Raw genomic sequence first — 21,320 nt, forward strand, 5'->3', positions numbered from 1 at the left:
AACTTGAATCTCCTGGACTCTAGTCCAATGCCAGAGATAGTAACAGTATGTGCTGCTTGCGTGTTATGTGCTTTGCTTGCTGTGGATCCAAAAAAATAGCAGCAGCTGGAACACCAGTAAGCTGGGCAAAGGTTTACTATCAACCCCACCCCCCCCAGACACACACACACATCTTAGATTCTCCACTGCTGAGATAAGCCAGGAGCCACATTTCATCTAGCCCTATCTTTCTTGTATTGCAGTCTATTTTGAACAGCTGTGGATAGCATCAGATTAAAAGGCGAAGTATGAGCTTCTAAATCAATCAGCCATTGGTTGATTATGTATCAAAGGAAGCAGCTGTGTAAACAGATTCAGATCAATGGAATGATGGTTTCCCGACTAATTGTGTGCCCACATTATGGTCAGATATTTTTTAATTCCTCTTCTTGTGTTTGTTGTGAGTTGAAGCAGAGCTTTATTGAAAGTTGAAGAAACATTGTATCTACCACATTCATGATGCCTCCCAATCCAGTTACTCTGCCAAAAGAGGAAGTTGTTCTGTTTGAGCAATTTTTCTTTAGTTTTTTTTTTTTTAACCAGCTCTAGCCCACAAGGCTGCATGTGTCTGTCCTATCAACGGAACAACTCCAAGGGCCAATGTGCATGTCCTTGTGTCTCGCTGAAAGGCATGGTCTAGGAGTTCCATGCTTGAAATATGATTCCTAGTCACGTGCAGGCCTTAGTTAAATTAGGACTAGAGTGCATGGGGAGAGAGGCTTAACCCCCTCCCCCCTTTCCTGTCCTGAAATGGCTCCAAGGCTCGGCTGCTTGCCTGGTCGATGGCTATGCACAGCAAACGTTAGCAGCTCCTAGGGATGTATCAGATGAGGAAAACTGTGCAAGGGAGTGGGTTGAGCTATCTCTCCTTGTTGTCCCACTCAGAATTTGGCCTGCACTTATCTAGCAATTAATTGAGCACATCAGATTGGGGGAGGTGTGTGGCAGCCAGGTGGGTGACACAAGGCCTTTCTGACATATGAACTGGCACTCAGTCATGTTAGAGGTTATGGTATTTTATATATTTAGTTTAGCAATTTAGCAGAGTAACATATAGCAGAGCAATTTAGTCAGAAGCGTTTAAAGCCTTACAAACGTGCATTAATTAATCCTCAGACAAAATTCATAGAAAGATAGAACTTACAGTTTATTGTAGCAGATTTCTCCATAGCAATATCTTCTGGTAATAACAAGGGAAAGATCCTATCTAAAGAGTTACATTTTCTAGTCTAATACCAGGGCCTGAAACTAGGCAGCGAGGTTGTAGGTGCAGGTTTGCGGACAAAGAGAAGGGCTCCATGAGGAGCATGGTGGCTTTACATCTTTTCTCTTGGAAGAGCATGAGGGAAGGTGTGAAATCTCCCAAGAGGCACAGAGGCAAGAGGAGGAGTCAGTAGGCGTTCCCACCTTAGACAAGAGAGTGGCAGATTGCTAGACTTATACATTACATTCAAAGAGACATGCAGCACCCCCCAGTGTCCAAAGGCAGGCTGAGTCGCCTATTCCAACAAGTCAGACCTGGGTCACCCCATAAGTTGGGGTATAAGGCGCTCTATACAGTCCTTTATTTTCACCATATAAACTACCGGCCGCCACATAGGTCAGTGCTGTCTACTACGACCAACAGCAATTCTCCAAAGTCTCAGGAGGAGATATTTGGTATCACTTAATATTAGAATACCTGAGAATAGAACATTCAGTGTATAAAAGTAGGCACTCTACCACTGAGCCACAGCAGCCCACTGTTGCGTGGTGTGATGAGGCTGCAGAGAGATGGAGGCTAGATAAGAACGACAAAAACAAATAAACGATTCCCTTCCCGGACCCCCACCCCACCCCGATTGAGGCAGATCTGACTTGTCTAGGGCTCTCAGGCATCCTACAAAACACCCCTTTATAATAAGCACACGCTCAGGGAAACCCCCTTCGATACCATTACGTCACGTGTTCAACAACCGAGCCCTGGTCTCAAGAAAGGGATTCAAGAGCTGAGGCCCGGGTTCACATGGCGAAAGGAGCCCCTTTCGGAAGTCCCTCCCCCTTACAGTCTTCAGGATGCCTGGCTAACCGGCTTTAGGCAGCCCAGTCTGTGCAAGCCGCTGCAGCTGGACAACGGCCTAACCCCGTTATGGGGCGCTCCACTTCAGAGGAGCTGCACGAGCAAGGGCGGACGCACTGCGCTGCCTCCCCGGAGCGCACCAGCTGCCGGAGACCGGCTCCCCTCGCCCAGGCTAAGCCGCCCACCGCGCGCCCTCCTTCCCAATGAGCGCAGGCCGCTGTCCCCGCGCGCCTCGCTGCCTCCGCCCAGCCGCCTGCCGCTGGCTCGCTGTTGGGCTCCGCCCCTACCCGCCCAGCCTGACGTTCCGCTTGCAAGCATGTCGGCGGCCGCGCACAGACGTCAGGCTGCTGGGCTGAGAGGAGAAGCCCCCGCCGCCGCCTCTGCCGCGCCAGCAGCCCCCGCTCGCGGAGATGAGGAGCCGGGCATGGCGGCGGCCCCGAGCCTCACCGTCTGCCTCAGGCTGCTGGCCGCTGCCTTCTACGGTTTCAGCTCCTTCCTCATCGTGGTGGTCAACAAGAGTGTCCTCACCAGCTACGGGTAAGCCAGTCCTCCCGGGCAAAGTTCGTCGCCGCCGGCGCAAGCGGGAGGAAGTTTGGGGCAGCGCCGACGCGTGCGCCGGGCGGGGAGGCAGGTCGAGGGCAGAGCTAGCCTTTCGTTGTGTGCAGCAGGCGGCTGCTGGGAGCCGCTCTACGCACGGCTTTTACAACGGCTCGACCAGGCTGGGGAAGGCTCTGCCCGTGGCAAATAACGGAGACAGCACCTTGGCCACGGTCTCGGGGGGGGGGGCGTTTCCAAGGCCACTTGTAGGTGCTTGCCCTGAAGCTGCCAGGCGTCCCTTTCGAGCCCTAGAGCTCCCCCCCCCCACCGCCCCGCGACCTCCAGGGCCTCATAGAACAGATGCTGCTGCCCTCGGCCCCATTCATGCACTCTAGGTTCAGTAGCGCCTTAAAAGCAAACTAGATTTCCAGGGAAGAACTGGAGCTCTGACTCGCGAAAGCTCACACCCTGGAAATCTAGTTGCTTTTTGAGGTGCTGCTGGACCCAAATCTTGCTCTTCTACTGCAGACCAAGGCGGCCACCCCCGAAACTGTCTGGAGCTCTGCAAACCTTCGTTTGTTGCGCTGCTCCGTTTTCAAGCGGTTCCTCTTCCTTTTTGGGCTTTCACTCGGCGTGTACGTGTGTGTACTGTTTGAGCAGATGCATGTTGAGGAACCGATGCCATCCAGCCTCTGTGCAAATACCGTGGGACGTGTCGGGACTGAGCATGCAGGGGCGTTGGTTGCCAGTAGCAAAGACAGTTTTAATGCCTCCAAATTTCTTTACTTCCATTTTGGTCAGGGAATTGTGGCACTCTTTGCTACATGAAACTAGACATGCTGTTTTTGCCTGTCATCAGCCATGTTTTTAAGGGCACAGGAAGGTCTGTGCTATTTTGTTTAACTTGGTTTTGTTTGTTTGTAGATTTCCTTCCTCGCTATGTGTGGGACTAGGTCAGGTTAGTTGGAATCTTGATTTAAAATTTTTCTATCAGGGCAGGGAATGGAGGAAAACAAAATAGTGATCTCTCTTGCTTCTTCCACAGATGTTGGCTACAGTGGTTGTCCTCTGGGTGGGAAAGGCACTCAGGGTGGTGAAGTTTCCAGACTTTGACAGAAATATACCTCGAAAGGTATGGTATAAGCCGCCCCCCCCCCATCATCTGTGAATCATCTTACTAGAAGCATAATATCTCTTGTGCATTGTGTGTGTTTGAGCTAGGGGAGGGTGCTCTAAATTGTTTCATTGTATTTATTCTGCAGGAAGAATACAATACAGTGTACAACAATTCAAAGAACTCATTAAGTATTAATTTGCTACTGTACAACTTGAACAAACTTCAAGTTCTGTTTGATAATACTGAAAGGTTTGAATTTCTTCATCTTCACAGAATTTAGTCTATTAAGCAAAAACTCCAGATGACAGATTTGTTGCAACAACAGGATTTAATGGCACAATGTCCTATTGCATTGAATGCAAGATAATCGGAAGTGCCATTATGGATCTTAATTGGTAAAGGGTTCAGTGTGTTAATTTTAAGTGTTGAAAATGGTATCCAAAAAGCCAAGTTGGGAGCCCATGAGAAATTGCATGTGGTAGATGAATAAAATATTAGAAAATCCTCTCCTGTAAATAGTTCTAGTGGGATGCTGCTGATCCCGAGGCTAGCTCAGCATCCTTCTCACCTGTCTTGAACTTTGCCAGTCTACCGCTACAGGGCAGTTGCCTTGGCAGCTGAGGGTTGGGGTGTAGCAAGTAGGAAGCTGCTCACCTATCCCAGAATTTGAATAATACAATGCTGGACAGTGTTTTGATCCTATGACCCTGAGCATCGGGGGACCCCAGGAAAAGTGCGCGCTTATGTTTCAACATAAAAACCCCCTGAAAAACCCTTTTCTGTACATTTTTTTTTAAAAAGTCTAGTTATAAAGGGTTTTATCCCACCTTCCATTATGTGTTGTAACATATGGATGGATGTGCTTTTCCAGGTACTGGTGAATTTTTGAAGAACAGAAATGTGATTCTTTGGAGCTTTTAAAGAAAAATATTTTTCCTCCTGTCTATGGTTTCCATGGACAGCAGGTAATAAATGTAGGGAAAATTCCCGAAATGAAAAACTCTCTTGGATTGTTCATTGGATCTCTTGTAGATTAGGGTGACTATCCAAAGAGCCTATTTGGAGGAAAAGTGTTCCAAGACTCAGTTGTAGAATATGCCCTCATTGGATTTTGCTAGAATTCTTAATTTTTACTTTTTCGTCTCTGTGCTCCATCACGGAGGTTTTTTGGGAGGGGAGTAGTGGGGGTGAAATTGGGGGATATGTACATCCCCCAATACCAATTGTACACTCACATTTCAGGCTACTGTTCGGTGCGCTGCTCCCCTTTGAACTCAAAAGAATCCTGGCAGGAGGGTGTTGTTATAAATTGGGATTGTAGGAAGCACTTTTCTTCTGGTTCTTAATCTCTCTCTCACACACACACACACCGTGCCGCCAACACATTCTTAGTGGTCAGTTTAAAAGCTTATAGCATCCTGAAGTGGAAAGGAAAATTGGGCTTGGGATATGCATCCACCTTAAATCCTAATTTCTCTTTCCCGGAAGTTATGAGCTGTTATGGACTCAAGATCAACACTCTCTCCTCCCATTTTGTCCCTAGATGTAAAGTTTCCATACATTTTGAAATGGGGAGGGGGACGACGACACCAATTTTTGCCCTGCCAAAAGCATTGTGGAAAATTGAAATGTATGTGATACTTATTTTCCTGTCAAACCTAAAATTATTTTGCTGCTTTACATAAAATGTATCACTTATAATTAAATTATAAAATCTTGTTAATTGACACATTTATGGAATTTAGAGGTATAAATGTGTTAGTTTTTTCCAGCAAAATTACAGATATACCTGATACCTACAGAGTTCATTTAATGTATTTTAATTTTTGTGTCTGAGAGGTACAAAAAGACGGAGTTAAAATTAGGAAATAAATTTTATATAAAAGAAAAGGAAGTATATTATTGGGACAGAAATTGTCTCATACGGTCACAATAGGTCTACCAGCATACTTGGATATCAAGTTAAACATGATAGCACAGAACTCTGTAATATTTTATCAAATACATTATAGCATATTAATTGTTGCCCAAATTATTCACTTTTAAACAATAAACTTATCCTTGAAAATGTGTTGTATGTGCTTATAGTATACAATATAGGAATTATCATTATCTACTATAAGTTAACTTAGAGAATTGTTTTCATACTATACATTCTGAGAAAAGTTTTGTGTAAAAAGCATTTCACTTATGCCAAAAGTAAAAAAGGAGCTTTTTAAAGTGTCTCCCTAAATCTCCATTTTTTTTCCATCATAAAAATAGGAAAAACAGTCTTCTTGGGGGTGACTTTTTCTTGTCCCCCGCCCTTTTTTCTGGGCTTTCACATTGCTGTGCTTCCCCCTGCCCATGCTTCCTTGCCCTTGACATTGTTTCTTGAAGGCAAGTAGCATGCTCAATGCTAGTCAGGCTATTAGGGTTGGGCAGGTTCGTCCCCCTTTTTTAAGTGTTCCCAAGTTCAGTATTTTATTATGCATTCACATACAAGTTTATTTGAAAGTAAATTCTATTAAATTTAAGGGACTTCCTCCCAGTTAATTGTGTATAGAATTAAAGCCTTATGGTGAATCCTGTGTGCACTTACCTAGGAATAAACATAAAGATCCCAGTGTGACTTACCTCTAAGGAAGCTTGCATATCTGGTTTATTTTAGTCATCTTCATTTGTGGCTTTCCCAGTTTCTGAGATCCAGTTGAAACACAAATTTGGGCATTATAAAAGAAACTCATCTGTATTTGGCATAATGTTTAATGCTGATTCCTATGTGTAGAAATGGATTACCTGATTTAATAAACCTTTTTTTTTTTAAAAAAAATATTCCCTATCCATCTCATTAGGCCTACCCTGAAGACAAAATATTTTGATGTGATTGAATATACCTTTTGTTTTCTCAAATGGTATCTCTAAGTTAAATGTGTTCTTGAGAAAAGGAAGGATGTGTGTGTTCATGTTCTAAAGCTATAAAACCACACTGGTTCTAAGGCTGTAAAACTATATAGGTTCTACAGGCAAAGACTGTGTGCTACAAATAAAGCATTATTGTGCTTTTCCTGAGGGAAATATTATATACCTAGCAAAAGTGTTCCAATTATGTAACTATGTAATCATATGAATCTCTAGCAGACACTGCCATTTGTTTAAATATTCTTTTGTTCCTCTTATAATTTTGTAGACATTTCCACTACCTCTTCTATATTTTGGGAACCAAATCACAGGACTGTTCAGCACAAAGAAACTAAAGTATGGATAACTTTTTGTCTTATTAATTAGGTTATAATTTTCCTTAAGTCTTCAAGTAAGGACAAAATATCTCTGGTTTGGATCCTACCTAGTGGAACTAGGACACAGAGCAGAATTTTGCTGTGTCCTTCCTCCAGCTACAGCCTGCTCTAACCACCCTTAAGTCATACCTCTTGTAGACTCTCAGAAACAGCATAGGCAAGAATGGAGGAGATCTTCAGTGCATGGGAGACTCTTTAAAAATCATCTCTTCTATTCTGCAAGTGCAAGTTTTTCACCAGTAGCAAAGGTTTAGGGCTGCCAGTTCAAGCTTGGAAATTTAGCGGCAATTCCAGGGGGAAGTTTGGGGAGGGAACTCAGCAAGGATATTCCATAAAGTCCACCCATGAAGCTGCCATTTCCTCCAGGGGAATTGATCTCTGTAGTCCGCATATCAGTTGTAATTCCAGAAGAACTCCGGGCCCCACCTGGAGGTGGCAATCCTTGTTAGGTTCCAAGCCCAGCATGTTTTATTATTTCTTAGATAGTATTTGCAGATTTGGTAGAAATGTTACTTGCAGAATAACCTTTCTTTTTGCATCATAGCTAAAGAAAAAAGGATTGACATAGATATAGAAGGGCAAAAGTGGGCTCAGCTGGCGTTCTTATGATATTACCTCTTAGCCTGAGGAGGGCAAGTGTAAAGCATTTTTAAAATGCGGAGAGCCCTGGAGATTCAGCAGTTTTTGCAATTATGGGAATGTTGAGATAATTTGCCAGTCACTGTGTAATTCTGTAAAGATTGCAGCTGCTAGGGCATTCTACCCATATAACATCAGCTTACCAGGATGTTAGTACTGCTAGGCTGTAGTCTTATGTGCTATGATTTGGGAATACAATCCAGTGATACTTACTTTCAAGTAAACGTGTCACATCAGGCTGGGACTCTTGCTTTTCCCTCTCCTGTGCTCTCCACATTGTCAAAAAATTCAAACAAAATACAGTTATTTTCCTACCAAGATATTGGCAAATAATTAGTGCAATAGATTATTTATTCCTTGTTACAGACTTATCATGAACCTGGTGATAAAAGCATTATTCTCTCATGTTTCCAGTAATGTTTGCTCTCTGTTTCTTAGTGGCATCTTTGTTTCTGGGCACATTCATGAAGCCATTCTTAAAAGTTTACTATATCTAACCTGTGAGAAATTTTTCTGTTTTCAAAAAGACCAAAGCATCTATACTGCTATTTGAAAAAAAGTAAACAATATGCTGCCCAAAGGCATTAGCTTTAGCAATAAACTTAGAAAGGTGAATAGCAGTGCCACCTTAAGAAGAGTTACTTCCTTCTAAATCCTAAGTCCAGCGGTCTTAGGAGGGTGTAACACTACTTAGGATGGCACTTTAAATAGACTGTTGCACACTGAAAGTCTCACTTGCTCCAACAGAATAAACTAGAAGCAAGACTGCTCATTCATCATAACTTCTTAAGCATGATATTGCCAGGAGCAACAGTTTAAGTAGATTGTAATTTTGTGTGTGTGTGATTGGCCTTGTCCAAAACTGTCCCCCTTTTTCTGTTTCAGCCTGCCAATGTTTACGGTCCTGAGAAGGTTTTCCATTCTGTTTACAATGTTTGCTGAAGGAATTTTACTCAAGTAAGTTATGAGACTGTGCAGTAGACCTCCACTTTCTGGACCACATGGAAAGTGCAGCCTGTGTGCTCTCTCCTATAGATCTTTTGTTTTATGAGAAGTCAACTCAAGGTGTCAAGCCTTGGATTCTTCCCAAATATCCACTGACAGAAAAGTCTCCTTCAACAGAGCATGGCTTTCTTGCTTGCTTCTTCTCCCCACCCCCAACCATAGCTCCAAATACTCCCTGAAATGCTCCTGCAGTGGGGACAGGAGTCTGGAGCAGGGCAGAATTGGTTTAAAGCACCTTCCATCAGTGGAAATCCTCCACAGGATCCAGCTTATCTTGATTTTGTACCATGGCTTGTTGATCAACCCCTTGATAAAAGATCTTTATAGATGGCACTTTATAGACCAGTGTTTGCTCCACATGTTTTTTCTTGGTTTACTAGTCAAAGTCCTGTATGAATGTTGGAGAACTCTGTGAAGGTAGTCTCTAATGATGTGCTGAGCTTTGATCTGAAGCTTAGAATGATTAGAGCTCGCTTCCCCCAAGAGGCAGGCAACCTGCTTCAAAGCTCAGCAAGATGAGACAACTGCCCTCCAGTGAGTTTTCTTACTTTGTGCTGAATTTTGAAGTGGCGGTCCTTGCTTCAAAGTGTAGCATGATATGATATTGCTTATTGCAGTGAATTTTGGAACAAGTACAAGAAAGAGTTGGAGCAAGTAGCTCCACAATTCACACAGCAATGAGAGACCCTTCATTCCTTTCTCAGTGCAATATTAAATACGCTTTTTTCCCTCTCCCAAACTGAGGGGAGTAGGAGAGGGAGTTTCTCATGCAGAGCCCTCCTCAGTGGAGAGTGGATTTGTCCTTACCATGGGTGTGGACTGTGAGCTTAGGTACAAAAAGAATTACTTCAGGATTCATTACTTTAGTTTTAAAACCTCAGAATTTCATTTGGGTAAGCCACTCCTCACAGCCCCAGCTCCCCAGATGTATTGTGGGGATTGTAATAACAGTGACTTTATTCACTGCTCTGAGTATGGCGATAATCTGTCCAGAAGGCAGTATATAAGATAGGAGTTGATTATAAGAGGAGATAGAATGGGTGAACAAGATCTTATTTTGAAACCGTATGTGTTAAATATTTCTGTATTGTGGTTTGTTATTTTGTATGTTTTATATATATATATATATATTCCCCACTCTTTTGCCCATTGAGGACCTAAAGCAGTTTACATCAGCATCCTCTCTTCTTCTGTTTTAGCTTCACAATAACAACCCTGTGAGGTAGGTTAGGCTGAGAGTGTGACTGCTAGGATAGCTGGTCCCCCGCCTCTTTTTTCCTCCTGCGGCTTAGAGTCATGACAGGAGAAAACTTTTTTACATGGTCATCAACAATGTGACATTTCTGGGAAAAACCTGAAAGTGGCATCCATCTTCTGTGGGAATTGCTAGGGATTCCTAGAGAGATGTGATGTCACTTCCAAGTTTTCCCTTGAAGTGACCTGAAGCCTTTGGCCTGATGGCTGTCCCCCCATGCTCCCTTGGGCTCATGCTGGTTGCCAGTTCATGCCTGGCAACCCTAGTGACCGGCCTGTGATCACCTAGCAAACTTCCGTGGCAGAGTGGGAGCGGAACCTGGGTTTCCCAGATCCTAGTCCACCACTACAACATACAATTTGTTATACATCAAGTATCACATGATGGGCTGCTTGCAAGATTTCTTCATAGCAGCTGCTTATTTATCAGCTGTATTGTATCTGAGTCATTCATTCAGAACCCAGAGAGTCTTCATGTCATCCTAGCTTGTTTCTTCAGCAATGCAAATGGCTACAGGGGAAACATCCAAGAAAGACTTGTATAGTTTCACCCCCCATCAGAATTCTTCTTGATTATTTTTGCTTCATGAGCTTTCACGAGAGCCAGCATTGTCTAGTGGTTAGAGTGTTGGACTAGAATCTGAGAGGCCCAGGTTTGAATCCTTACTCTGCCATGGAAGCTTGCGGAGTGACCTTGGGCCAGTCATACACCCTCAGTTTAGTCTACTTCACAGGGTTGTTGTGCGGATAAAATGGAGGAAAGGGGAATTGTGTAAACAACCTTGGGTCTTCATTGGGGAGAAAGGTAGGGTATAAATGAAAATAAATAAAACTCTCAAGAGATCATGAACTATTTTAAGAATTGTGGCAACTCTGACCACCTGCTGCAGTAAAGAAAAATACTTGATTTTTTTTCCCGTCAGGAAAAAATTTTCTTGGGGAATTCAGATGACAGTATTCGCAATGATAATTGGTGCATTTGTAGCTGCAAGGTAAGAGTCAGAGCTTTTAAAAAAATAGCTTGGGTTTTGTTAACAGTTTTTATGCTAATGAATATTTCAAGAAGCTATCACAATAGAGAGTCTGCCTGGTTAGTGCAAGGTTAATAGAAATTTGGTTGATGTTCTGTGGGAATAAGTTGAAAATACACTATTGGCTAAAGTAACTTCCTAGATCAGTTAATATGCTGCTGCATGCTTGTACCAAGATCAGTGCATTGACTCTGAGGTATGCAGATGTTACTGGTTTATTTTCAAATTGCATGTCTCTTTTGCTTCTTCCTGGCAGATGATTCTGGAGCTGAGGTAGAAAATATCACAAGGCTTGAAGATACTGTTTCTCCAGCCCTGATTAGGATTAAGGGTTTAAGGCTGGGAGTAAGCCCCACTGAGGGGGGAGAGGAGAGGGATGCAAACTTCTTAGGGATGCTCCTTGAGCTTACCTGCTCTTCAGCTAATTCATTCAGCTACCTCCACCTTCCCTCTGGCTTTCTTCTAAGCTATTGCGAGCATTAACGTCAATTAATTAGTACATCAAACTTGCTTTATTGTAGGGCCCCGGGCTTAGGAGTACTTGAAAGAAATGTAAGCTTGCCCCTTCCTGGTGGTATCACTCAACGTTTACTTGGGTCCTCATAGACATTGGTCATGGTGTAGGCTTCTCTGCATGAAGATTTTCTTCCTGTTTCTGCTCTACTTTTGTCATACGATTGGTGCTGTCACCTGTGGTAGAGATGATGGTATACTGAAGAGAAATGAGAAGCTGCAGCCCACAAACTTCTTTCCAAATGATTAATGCTGGCTGCGCTCACAAGTGACACAATTGATCATACATTCGGTGTGCATGGAACCTCTAGTGCAGGACATGCTCCTCTATGCAGCCCAGTACCTTCTTCCAACAGTCGCACTTCAATCTGTTGCAAGTGTGATCTTTGTACAGGTGCCTGTTCTGCATGTAGCTCATGCTTATTTGGTATTTGTGTGTGAAATATATTCTCTGCGACTTTGAAATCTTCTTTTCCCTCTTAGTTCTGACCTGGCATTTGATCTGGAAGGTTACATTTTTATATTGATTAATGATGTCTTGACAGCTGCAAATGGTGCATATGTAAAACAGAAATTAGATTCAAAGGTAGGTTCATTTCTTTGTGAAATAATCTTACCCTGATTGACTAGTAATCGGGCAGATGTTGATCATTTTTCTTCAGAAAATGTATTGATTCTCCAGTATTGTTGATCTGTTCAGTGTCTTAATCAAAATTATATTTAATTCCAGATCATTTTATTTGATCATGCTTATTTCAGTTATACTTTACAAAAAGTAGGAAATAGAATGCTAACTTCTACTGCACCTATGCTCTTTTTTATTAGTATTAGTTCACCTCTCTGCATACCTCCAAGGTCACTGTCCCCATCCGCCATGCTCCTCACTTGGGATGAGATGGGAATCTGTGAGAGAGGGCTTGAACCCAGTTGCCCCCTCCTCCATATCATTTGGCTAAAATTCTGCTGCCACTCGAACTTGTCTGCTCTTCCCTTCCTGTTGGTGCGTGGAGTACTTCTTAGGCATGCACACACAGGGCTGTCTCTGTGTGCATGCCTAAGAAGCTACACACTCCCCCATTACTCTCTCTGCTAACTCTCTAGCCCAGTTTGGAGATCTGGTTTATTCATGCATAAGCTAGGTGTTTAGGTGTAAGAACTTTGGTAACAGTCTAGAATCTTTAAAAAGGAAAAAAAGTCCTTATCCAACTAACATACATCCCTATTTAATGGAAGCAAAAGTGTACAGGAAAAATGGTATCAGAACAACAGCACAAATGATACAAAATAAGAAAAGAATTAAAACATGAGGCTAGCTAAATTTTTCATGTCTCTGGCTTTACCTTGACATTCCTTTCAGAGGAATGGTCATAAGAAAAATTAGAACTCTGAAACTGAGGCTGGTCGATGTAAACCTCACTCCATTTTTCTCCATTCCCTGGTTCTTGGCTTGCACACCCTGTCCAGTGTAGGCTAAACTCTTTGCTTCCCATCTGAGAATTGATCACTTTGACCTATCCTGAAATGGGGACTGAGTCACCATGTTTCCTGCCACTCACCTTTATCCAGTCATAACAAGGTGCATGTGCAGCACATCCTTGGTCTTTAGAACCCTAACTCCAGATATCAACAGAGATCTATCCTGCCTCTTCTTGGCAAGTGAGCAAATGGTTATTAGGTGTTCTACCTATTGGTCTCCATAAATGGTGACAAGACAGTTCTTTGCCTAATTCCCATATGGGTGTGTTTTCTCTTGGACTGGGGTGTTAATCAAGACAATCTGCATTTCTCTGTTGTAACAGCATGCACATGCACTCGCAGGTCCAAACAAAGACTGTAAGAAAAGTCATGCAGGTACAGACCAAGGTCCACATAGTTTCATCAGTCACTGGCCACAGTTGCATTTGGCTTTTTGATTCAAGTGGCATATTCAGCTATAAAACCATTCAACAAAGGAGTCTGAAAATGTAAAATTAGCATGGTTCATTAGTGTTAAGATAAACATAATTGTGTGCCATCGAGTTGCAAACTGGTGGTTTTCAAGGTAAGAGAGGAGCAGAGGTGGTTTGCCATAGCCTTCCTCTTTATATCAACCCCTGCCTTGCTTGGTGGTCTAAGTACTAACAGTGACCAACCCTTCTTAGCTTCCAAGCAGTGATGAGATTGGATTAATCTGGGCTATTTGACTGCTAAGCATTTTATAATCAGAGCAATTGGACCTGTGCAGTTTTGTAAAATACAATGGTAAGCCTGTGTTGCAAGGTTATTACAAGTGCCTCACATCTGTATACAATCAGCATATTTGTATTAGGTTAACTAAATTATGTAGTAGATGAGTGCAAATCCCTGCTAACCAGTCTTAGTGAATCGGAAACCAGCCTTGAGACTGTGGGCTTTTCTGCACACCCAACTTATTCCTGGTTTTCTTGACAGTCCGTCCCCAAAGCCTGGAATCAGATTGAGTATGGTTCTTCTGCATGTCTGTCTTTTTTTATTTGCATTTTTACCGTTGTGGAGCTGGTTTATTTTGTTCTGCACATGCCTTAAATAATCAGGATTTTCAAGGGCAGGCGTTGTTGTCAGTGGCATCACTGCTGATGTCACAGCAGTGGGGTTGATTTGCTGCAGGGAGAAGAAGGGCTGTGAAGAAGGAATGCAAGGCTGCCTCTTGCAGTGCCACCTTAAAAAGAGTTGCATTCTCCTAAGCTCTTTGACTTAGAAGGGTGTAACTCTGCATAGATTGTCACTGTTTACTTCACCACAGTTATTAGGGAGCCAGCATTGCATACACAGCAGCCCAGTAACGGACTTTTTATGTACAAAGTTATATCTGTCTCCCTTTAATTGCTGTGTTAGTAGACCAGTTGAGAAAGTGACAGAGACGTGCTTTGATAATCAAATTAATACAATTTTGTTTCATATATTTTTGCTTAGAGCAGGTATTAATGTGTTAATATATAAATGAACAGTGTAACTAGTACAGCATATTCTATCACACATTTGTGTGTGTAGTTCTCTGTGTAAGCTGGCATTTATTTTTTCAGCCAAGATAAATACATAACTTTTTTCTTTTCCCCAGGAGTTAGGAAAATATGGCCTCCTTTATTACAATGCACTATTCATGATTCTTCCTACTTTGGCCATTGCCTATTTCACAGGAGATGTGCAAAAGGTAAGGATACTTGATTTTCTTTACAAAAATTACAGAATGGAAGTTTTAAATCAGAATTATATTGCTATACTTATATTGATTCGTACAATTTTTTTAAAATGAAGTATAAAATGTGGTAATGTGACAAAACTGTCCATGACATCTGTTACAGTTATGTGCTGCAGCTGAGCATGGTGAAGCCCCCAGACACTTCTTGCTGCATAGTCACACTACCCATGGATACTGTTGCCTTCCTGTTGTGTGTGTATGTATGTGTGTAGCTAAGGGGGACATGCTCATTTAGAAATGCATGCACCAGTCAAACGGATAGTAGGATACCAGCAGTATACTGGTGGAGTTTGTATTCACAGTGTGTGTGTGATGTGCATCTTATGCTACCGGTTTTTGAATAAACTTTCTTCTTTCTGTCCTGGCAAGCTCTTAGCAGTGAAGGTGAACAAAGTCCACTCTGTTGAACATCCAGGAAGTTCAACATTCATTGGGCTAGGAAATCATTGGCTTTGTTGTGTGTACTTATTTTAAGGCTACACCTCTCTCCTTTTTACATACACCATCCTCTGTTAATATGTACTGGTGGTGTTAAGGTAGTACCAAAGTATGAGCTCTGGGGAGCTTATGAAGAGAGGCTATGCTATGCATAGACAGTTGGGTTTCTTTAACATACCAGATTCAACAAGAGAACAAGTGTTGGCAAAAGTAGTAACCTAGATGTTTGAGCTTCAGTAAAGAACATTTGTAATGAACAGAGGGTTGTTTATACCAATAAAACATCAGTTATTCACCTAAGTTCTATTTCCTCAACATAGATATTACCAAGTTCTATTTAATGTATGTGAAGGCCTGAAAAATAAAACTGGTGAAGTTTTTTTTCCTGACTGATCTTTCAACTTTTTCAGTGGGGAGCTCTGAAAAATCCTCCGATGAAATATTTTCTCTCTTGGAATGAAGTTACTGTTTCTCAAGCTATTGCCAGCATCTTTGGATATTAAATTATAACATTATAACATTGAAAATACTCAACTCTTGAATAATGTATTATCATTAAACACATTTTATAGCATATTGAATGTTGCCAAAATTATTTACATTTAAATAAAGTATTCTTGAAAATGTTGTATATGTCTACAGTATATGTAGGAATTGTCATGATGTGATGCTGTTAGACCAGGGTTCTCCAACACGGTGACCATGGGCACCATTGTGCCTGTCAACACCTTTCCTGGTGCCTGCCAAGTGCTTTTAGAAAGTGGGTGGGGCCAGGTGAGGTTTCTGCCAAGCATGGCTTCTGATGAGCCATTGGAGATTTGATTGGCTTTGCAGATTTTAAAAACATTGCTTTGGCAGAAGTAAAAGAAGGGTCAGCCACAGCAGCTTTGTTGTGGCTGGCTCTGCCTCCTGCAACAGCCATTTTGTGGCTGTGCCCACCACATTGTGTCAGAATCCAAATGTGCCTTCAGGGTCAAAGATGTTGGGGACCTCTGCTGTAGACATTCTGCAAAATTCTTCATTCTATGTATTTTGAGTAAAGCCTTTGTTTTTCATTCCAAAAGCAAAAGTTTTTTTTTCAGAGCTCCCACAAATTTTCCTGTTTTTAACATTGAAAAAAATAGGGGAAATTCCATGGGGATTTTTTTTGTCTAACCTCATGACTTCACATCTCTTAATTACTACCCCTACTCTCTTTTCCTCTTTGGGAAAAAAACAACCAAGGACCAAACTTCTGTAGCTTGCGCTAGTCAGACAGACTAAAAGAAATGTTTAAATAGCCCATAACTTTCTTCTGGTATGAATTCTTGCTTTGATATGACTAACCTTCCAGCTTAGTCATGTAAAGTATTAAATGACAGAATGCTCTGCTGGAATTTTCCTTTTCTGTTTAAAGATACTTTATCTGTTTCCAGGCAATGGACTACAAAGGCTGGGCAGACTCTCTCTTTCTCATACAATTTACACTGTCATGTATAATGGGGTAAGGATACTTTGTCTTTTCTTCCAAGAAATGCTGTCAGAAACCCTATGAAGTATGCATTCTCCTACTAATATGTATGGCTGCTTTTTATCATAAAGCAAAGCAGGGTAGACCTGTCAGCAAAAAATAATTGCTTTGTGAATTGATACTGAACGGTATTACTAAGAAAAAGGAGGCTGACTTCAGTCTTGCATGATATGCTTGTTACATAGCTGTATTGTATTCAGTTTCCAGGAGTGTATAATCTCTTAACAGTTCCAGGCATAACACATCTGTGCTAAGTTGTCCTGTATGCCCTTGTGCCTTGCTGGTGTAGGTTTACTAGTCAACACTCTTTGCAAGAATCTATAAAGGAACATAATGAGATGGTGTGCTAGAAACTGGTCAGTGATCCAGAATGCTTCTTCAGATGTTGACTTTTTCTTCTTTTTAGGTTTATTCTTATGTATTCAACAGTACTTTGCACTCAGTATAATTCTGCTCTTACAACTACAATAGTTGGATGTATTAAGGTAAGCTTTTCAAATCAGTATATTTTAACAGATAATTGTTTTTGTTTGGAACTTCCCAGTGTAATGTGGGATATTAACAGGGCATAATTCACCTCTTGCATTTTTTTGAGCATCATCTCTGTTATAATGTGTTATAGGGAAGAAACAATGTATTTTATCCTGACCTTCCTCTGTGGAGCTCAAATTAGTTGTACATTGCTCCCATCTGCTTCATTATAGAGAAGAAATAAGGAGCAGAGTAAGGGATCTCTTAGAAAATGTGGCTTGTGTTGCCTTGAATCTAGAAGAGTTTATATCCTGAGCTGAAATCTTTGTGTATGCAGAAAAAATTCGTGTGTATGTGTATACACACATGCATCTCCGTGTTCTTGGGAAAATTTGACCTTTGAGAATAGAAGAAGGGATAAAGTTTGAGTACTTAGCTAATAAAAGCCCTGCATTTTCCTAACATTCTTAGCAACTTGCTTGTTTCTTTTTTTCCCCTTTCAAGCCAAGGTTAAGGGATGTATGTGGCATCTCCCTCAGAGTCAGGGTTGTGTAGTGGTTAGGGTGTTGGACTAGGAACTGGGACATCTAGATTTGAATCTCCACTGTGCCATGGAAGCTCACTGGATGACCTTGGGCCATTCACTCTCTTCCATCTAACCTGCCTCACAGGGTTGTTGTGAGAATAAAATGGAGCAAAGGAGAATGATGGTTTAAGCTGCTTTGGGTCTCCATTGTGGAGAAAAGTAAACATCTAAATTTGTCTTATGGCAACCTCTTCAACATCATTCCCAACCTACCAGTCAAATAGATGTTTAATTTTTTTGTGTAAAATGGGTTTATCCTGTTTTCCTTTCCAGAATATATTAATAACTTACATTGGTATGTTCTTTGGAGGTGATTATATTTTCTCATGGATGAACTTTATAGGTTTAAATATCAGGTAAGTGGAATAAAATTGTTTCTTCTTGTTTCTGAAAGTGTACAAATAAGCAAGCTTACCGTGGAGTGGGTGGCTAGTTATACTGAAATCCTAAACAGTTTGATTTTTTTCCCCGTTATGCTTCATAATATATTTCTGTTTGAATGTCAGAAATTTTTGGTAAAAAAAACTCACTGGGGGCAGGGGGAAAGCTATATTTAAATAGATGTGTTGTAGCACAGAACAGTTTTGCCTCCTCCAAGATGAAATGTGAGTGACTGGAAAAAGGTTTTAGATGTGATTCTTTCCAGGATAGGTCAGATATCAATTTGATATTTAAATTGCACCATTTTGAAGTCTGAAATATAGGCTGCTATTTGCATAAGGACATTCCTGGCTTCTGGTAGTGAAACAATTTACAGTTGTTGGCTGGTTAATTGATCTGTGGTTAATTGATTCATTTTCCCTGCTAGCTCAACTCTGGCATAAATACAAAACGATAGTTTAATTTTACTAACTGTAATTAATTGAAGATGGGCCACTATATTAACAATGGTTAGCTATGCTTTATGGAACCAGGACCTGATGTTCATTCATGAACTATAATTAATCTTAGTTATACTTGTTTTTGCTCTAACTTGGATAGCCTGGGCAAGGCTGATCTTGCTAGATTTTGGAAGCTTACTTTGTTGGGAAACCACCAAAAAAAACTAGGATCAGGTATACAGAGGTAGGCATTAGGCAACCGCAAATCACCTCTGTTACTCTTGCCTTGAAAACCCCAGCAGTTTGGCTGCAACTTGACAGCACTTTCCATCACCATAGCTGAATTTAATGTATGATTGTGGTAACCTGGCTTCCCTCCCGCCCACCTTGGCATTAGAGATACCTGGAAAGAACAGCTCAAAATCAAAATTGCTCTGCTTTTACCACCTCTCACAAGCACCTCTCAAAAGTACAGGAACACTAGCAAGCTCCATTCCTACATGCAGCAATCAAAAGAAATGTCACTTGTTTTCATCACCCAAAGCCAGCTGGCAGAAGGGTAGGTATTGGATGTGGTCTTGCTGCCACTGAGGTACAAGGTTGGTTTCCCTGTAGTAGGGTAGGTAAATTTCACCACCACCAGAATCTGTACTATTGCACAATGATTACCAGAGGTGCTGCTTCTACAGCCCATCTGTCCTAGCAGGATTGTATATGTGGATATTGTTTGTGACACTGAGATACCTTGAGACACTTCTTGTGCAACTGCCAAGAAAGTCCAATAGTAACTTGAGTGGTACAGGACAAGAAGGTTCCCTGTGGCACTGCCAGGTCCCCTGGTCCAGGTTCCTGGTGGTGGTTACCAAAGCAAACACACTCGGGGACAAGAAACATTTGCACCCCAGGGTAGAACACTGCCACCAATTTTCTGTAGCTAACCTTAAGTTCAGAAACTAAGGAAATAAAGTCTCTAGTCGTACCGGGTGTTACTAAGAGCCAGTGTAGTAGTTAAGAGCGCAAGACTCTAATTTGGAGAACTGGGTTTAATTCTTCACTCCTCTTGAAGTCAGGTGGGTGACATTGGGTCAGTCACAGCTCTCTCAGCCCTACCCACCTCACAGGGTGATTGTTATGAGGATAATAACACAATTTGTAAACTGCACTGTGTGTGGTTTTAAGTTGTCCTGAAGGGCAGTATATATATTGTGTTGTTGTTATTAACCTGTAAGTCAGCCTAGAAAGGTATAGCATTTGCCTGCCAAGTTCCAACAAAACAGTTATCTGGTAGCAAGGCCAAGGTGCTGGATTCAGATTGAAACCCAAAACCCAACAACACCACACAATATTAATAATTTGTTTATTAAAAATAGTGCATAAAAGATACGTATAGAAAGTGTGCAAGACAGGATACGTAAAACCAGGGCTTTTTTCAGCAGGAACACGGTGGAATGGAGTTCCGGAACCTCTTGAAAATGGTCACATGGCCGGTGGCCCCGCCCCCGATCTCCAGATAGAGGGGAGTTTAGATTGCCCTCCGCGCTGCTTGGTGGCGTGGAGGGCAATCTAAACTCCCCTCTGTCTGGAGATCAGGGGGTGGGGCCACTGGCCATGTGACCATTTTCTCTGAGGGCAACCCACTGAGTTCCACCACCTCTTTTCCCAGAAAAAAAGCCCTGAGTAAAACAATAAAGACCATTTAAACTAAAAATTCTAACATACTTAGCAGATTTCCTCTGTCTACTAAACAAGATGTTATCTTGCAAAGTTAAGTCACAATCAGCAGAAAAGCTCCAAACAGAGCACAGTCGCCAGCAACCTGTCCAAGTGGTGGTCCAAGAACAAAGAACCATATAGAAACTATCCCATATTGAGCAACAAGGGCAAATGCTAGGAACCAATCAGGTCTTTGCTAAGACATGTGATCATTGCTCTTTGCGCTGCAGTTGAGTCACGTCACACATCAGAGCAATTGTCCTCAACCTGGGTTCTGAGAACTTAACAAGATAGAATGCATGGAATGAACCTCTTTCTGGTTGCTCAGCCGTGGTGCTTGCATGACCTAACTTGCACTTGTGTTCTGCATAACCTGTCCAGGCTTATGTCTTTGAGAACTGCTTTTCACTGGGTTTCAGCAAGTTACCCAGAATACTCCTTTGGGCCTAGCCAGGCAGGCTTACCTTAGCATATGTTTGGTCAAGAAGCAGGCATGCTCTTGACACCCTGTCTCTGGCACCTCTGCTACCATCAGCTTGGGCTGGGTAGTGTGTTGCCTCTAGGCCTACTTTGCTTATGACTGGCGTGCGGGGTGAGTTCCAGCAGAAGTCAGACGAAGTTGCCAATAGTGGGGTGAAACCTTGGGGGGAATGATTCTGTTTGGCTCTTGTAAGTTTGGATGTGTGTGTGGAATTGGGATGCCTTCTCATTAGATGTGAAGAAAAGAATGTAAGAACCACACTTTCTCCGGGAAAGAGGATGGGGATTTATGGCCCTGCAGAAACCTCAGCCAACAGAAAGCAAATTGAGGGAAAACTTCATGTTAACATGTGTAAGTAGAATCACGGTTTAACAGATTTAACCATAGTTAAACCAAATTTCATGTTACGTTTGAACTGAGTAACTCTTGGTGTTCCTGTTCAGAGATGATTTACTCTGAATATAGAAAAACATGGTCCATCTCCCCCCGTGAAGTTGTAATCTCCAGTGTTGAATCATCTCTCTATACAGTTGCCTAATTGATAAACGTATTTATTAGTTTGTTGCTTCCTAAAATGAGCAGAAATTCATTGTAAGACACGAACAGTGCAA

At 41.9% G+C, this 21,320-nt stretch overlaps 1 protein-coding gene across 2 annotated transcripts in view; it reads left to right on the forward strand.

Annotated features, from left to right (window-relative positions):
* Positions 1 to 2,408: 2,408 nt before the first annotated feature.
* SLC35D1 (solute carrier family 35 member D1) overlaps positions 2,409 to 21,320 on the forward strand; it is a 28,036-nt gene continuing 9,124 nt past the window's right edge. Inside the window, exons 1-12 of one of the 2 annotated variants that reach the window (XM_054979778.1) lie at positions 2,409 to 2,635; positions 3,560 to 3,593; positions 3,681 to 3,767; positions 6,922 to 6,989; positions 8,555 to 8,626; positions 10,852 to 10,920; positions 11,956 to 12,058; positions 14,549 to 14,641; positions 16,543 to 16,610; positions 17,044 to 17,122; positions 17,968 to 18,050; positions 20,942 to 21,060. In XM_054979778.1, coding sequence (XP_054835753.1) covers positions 2,415 to 2,635; positions 3,560 to 3,593; positions 3,681 to 3,767; positions 6,922 to 6,989; positions 8,555 to 8,626; positions 10,852 to 10,920; positions 11,956 to 12,058; positions 14,549 to 14,641; positions 16,543 to 16,610; positions 17,044 to 17,122; positions 17,968 to 18,050; positions 20,942 to 21,060 — 1,096 coding nt within the window. In that variant the 5' untranslated portion in view covers positions 2,409 to 2,414. The remainder of the gene's footprint in view (positions 2,636 to 3,559; positions 3,594 to 3,680; positions 3,768 to 6,921; positions 6,990 to 8,554; positions 8,627 to 10,851; positions 10,921 to 11,955; positions 12,059 to 14,548; positions 14,642 to 16,542; positions 16,611 to 17,043; positions 17,123 to 17,967; positions 18,051 to 20,941; positions 21,061 to 21,320) is intronic. The other variant, XM_054979779.1, reaches the window with a different exon arrangement.

This window comes from Eublepharis macularius, chromosome 5, assembly GCF_028583425.1.
Source record: "Eublepharis macularius isolate TG4126 chromosome 5, MPM_Emac_v1.0, whole genome shotgun sequence".
Classification (NCBI taxonomy): domain Eukaryota; kingdom Metazoa; phylum Chordata; class Lepidosauria; order Squamata; family Eublepharidae; genus Eublepharis; species Eublepharis macularius.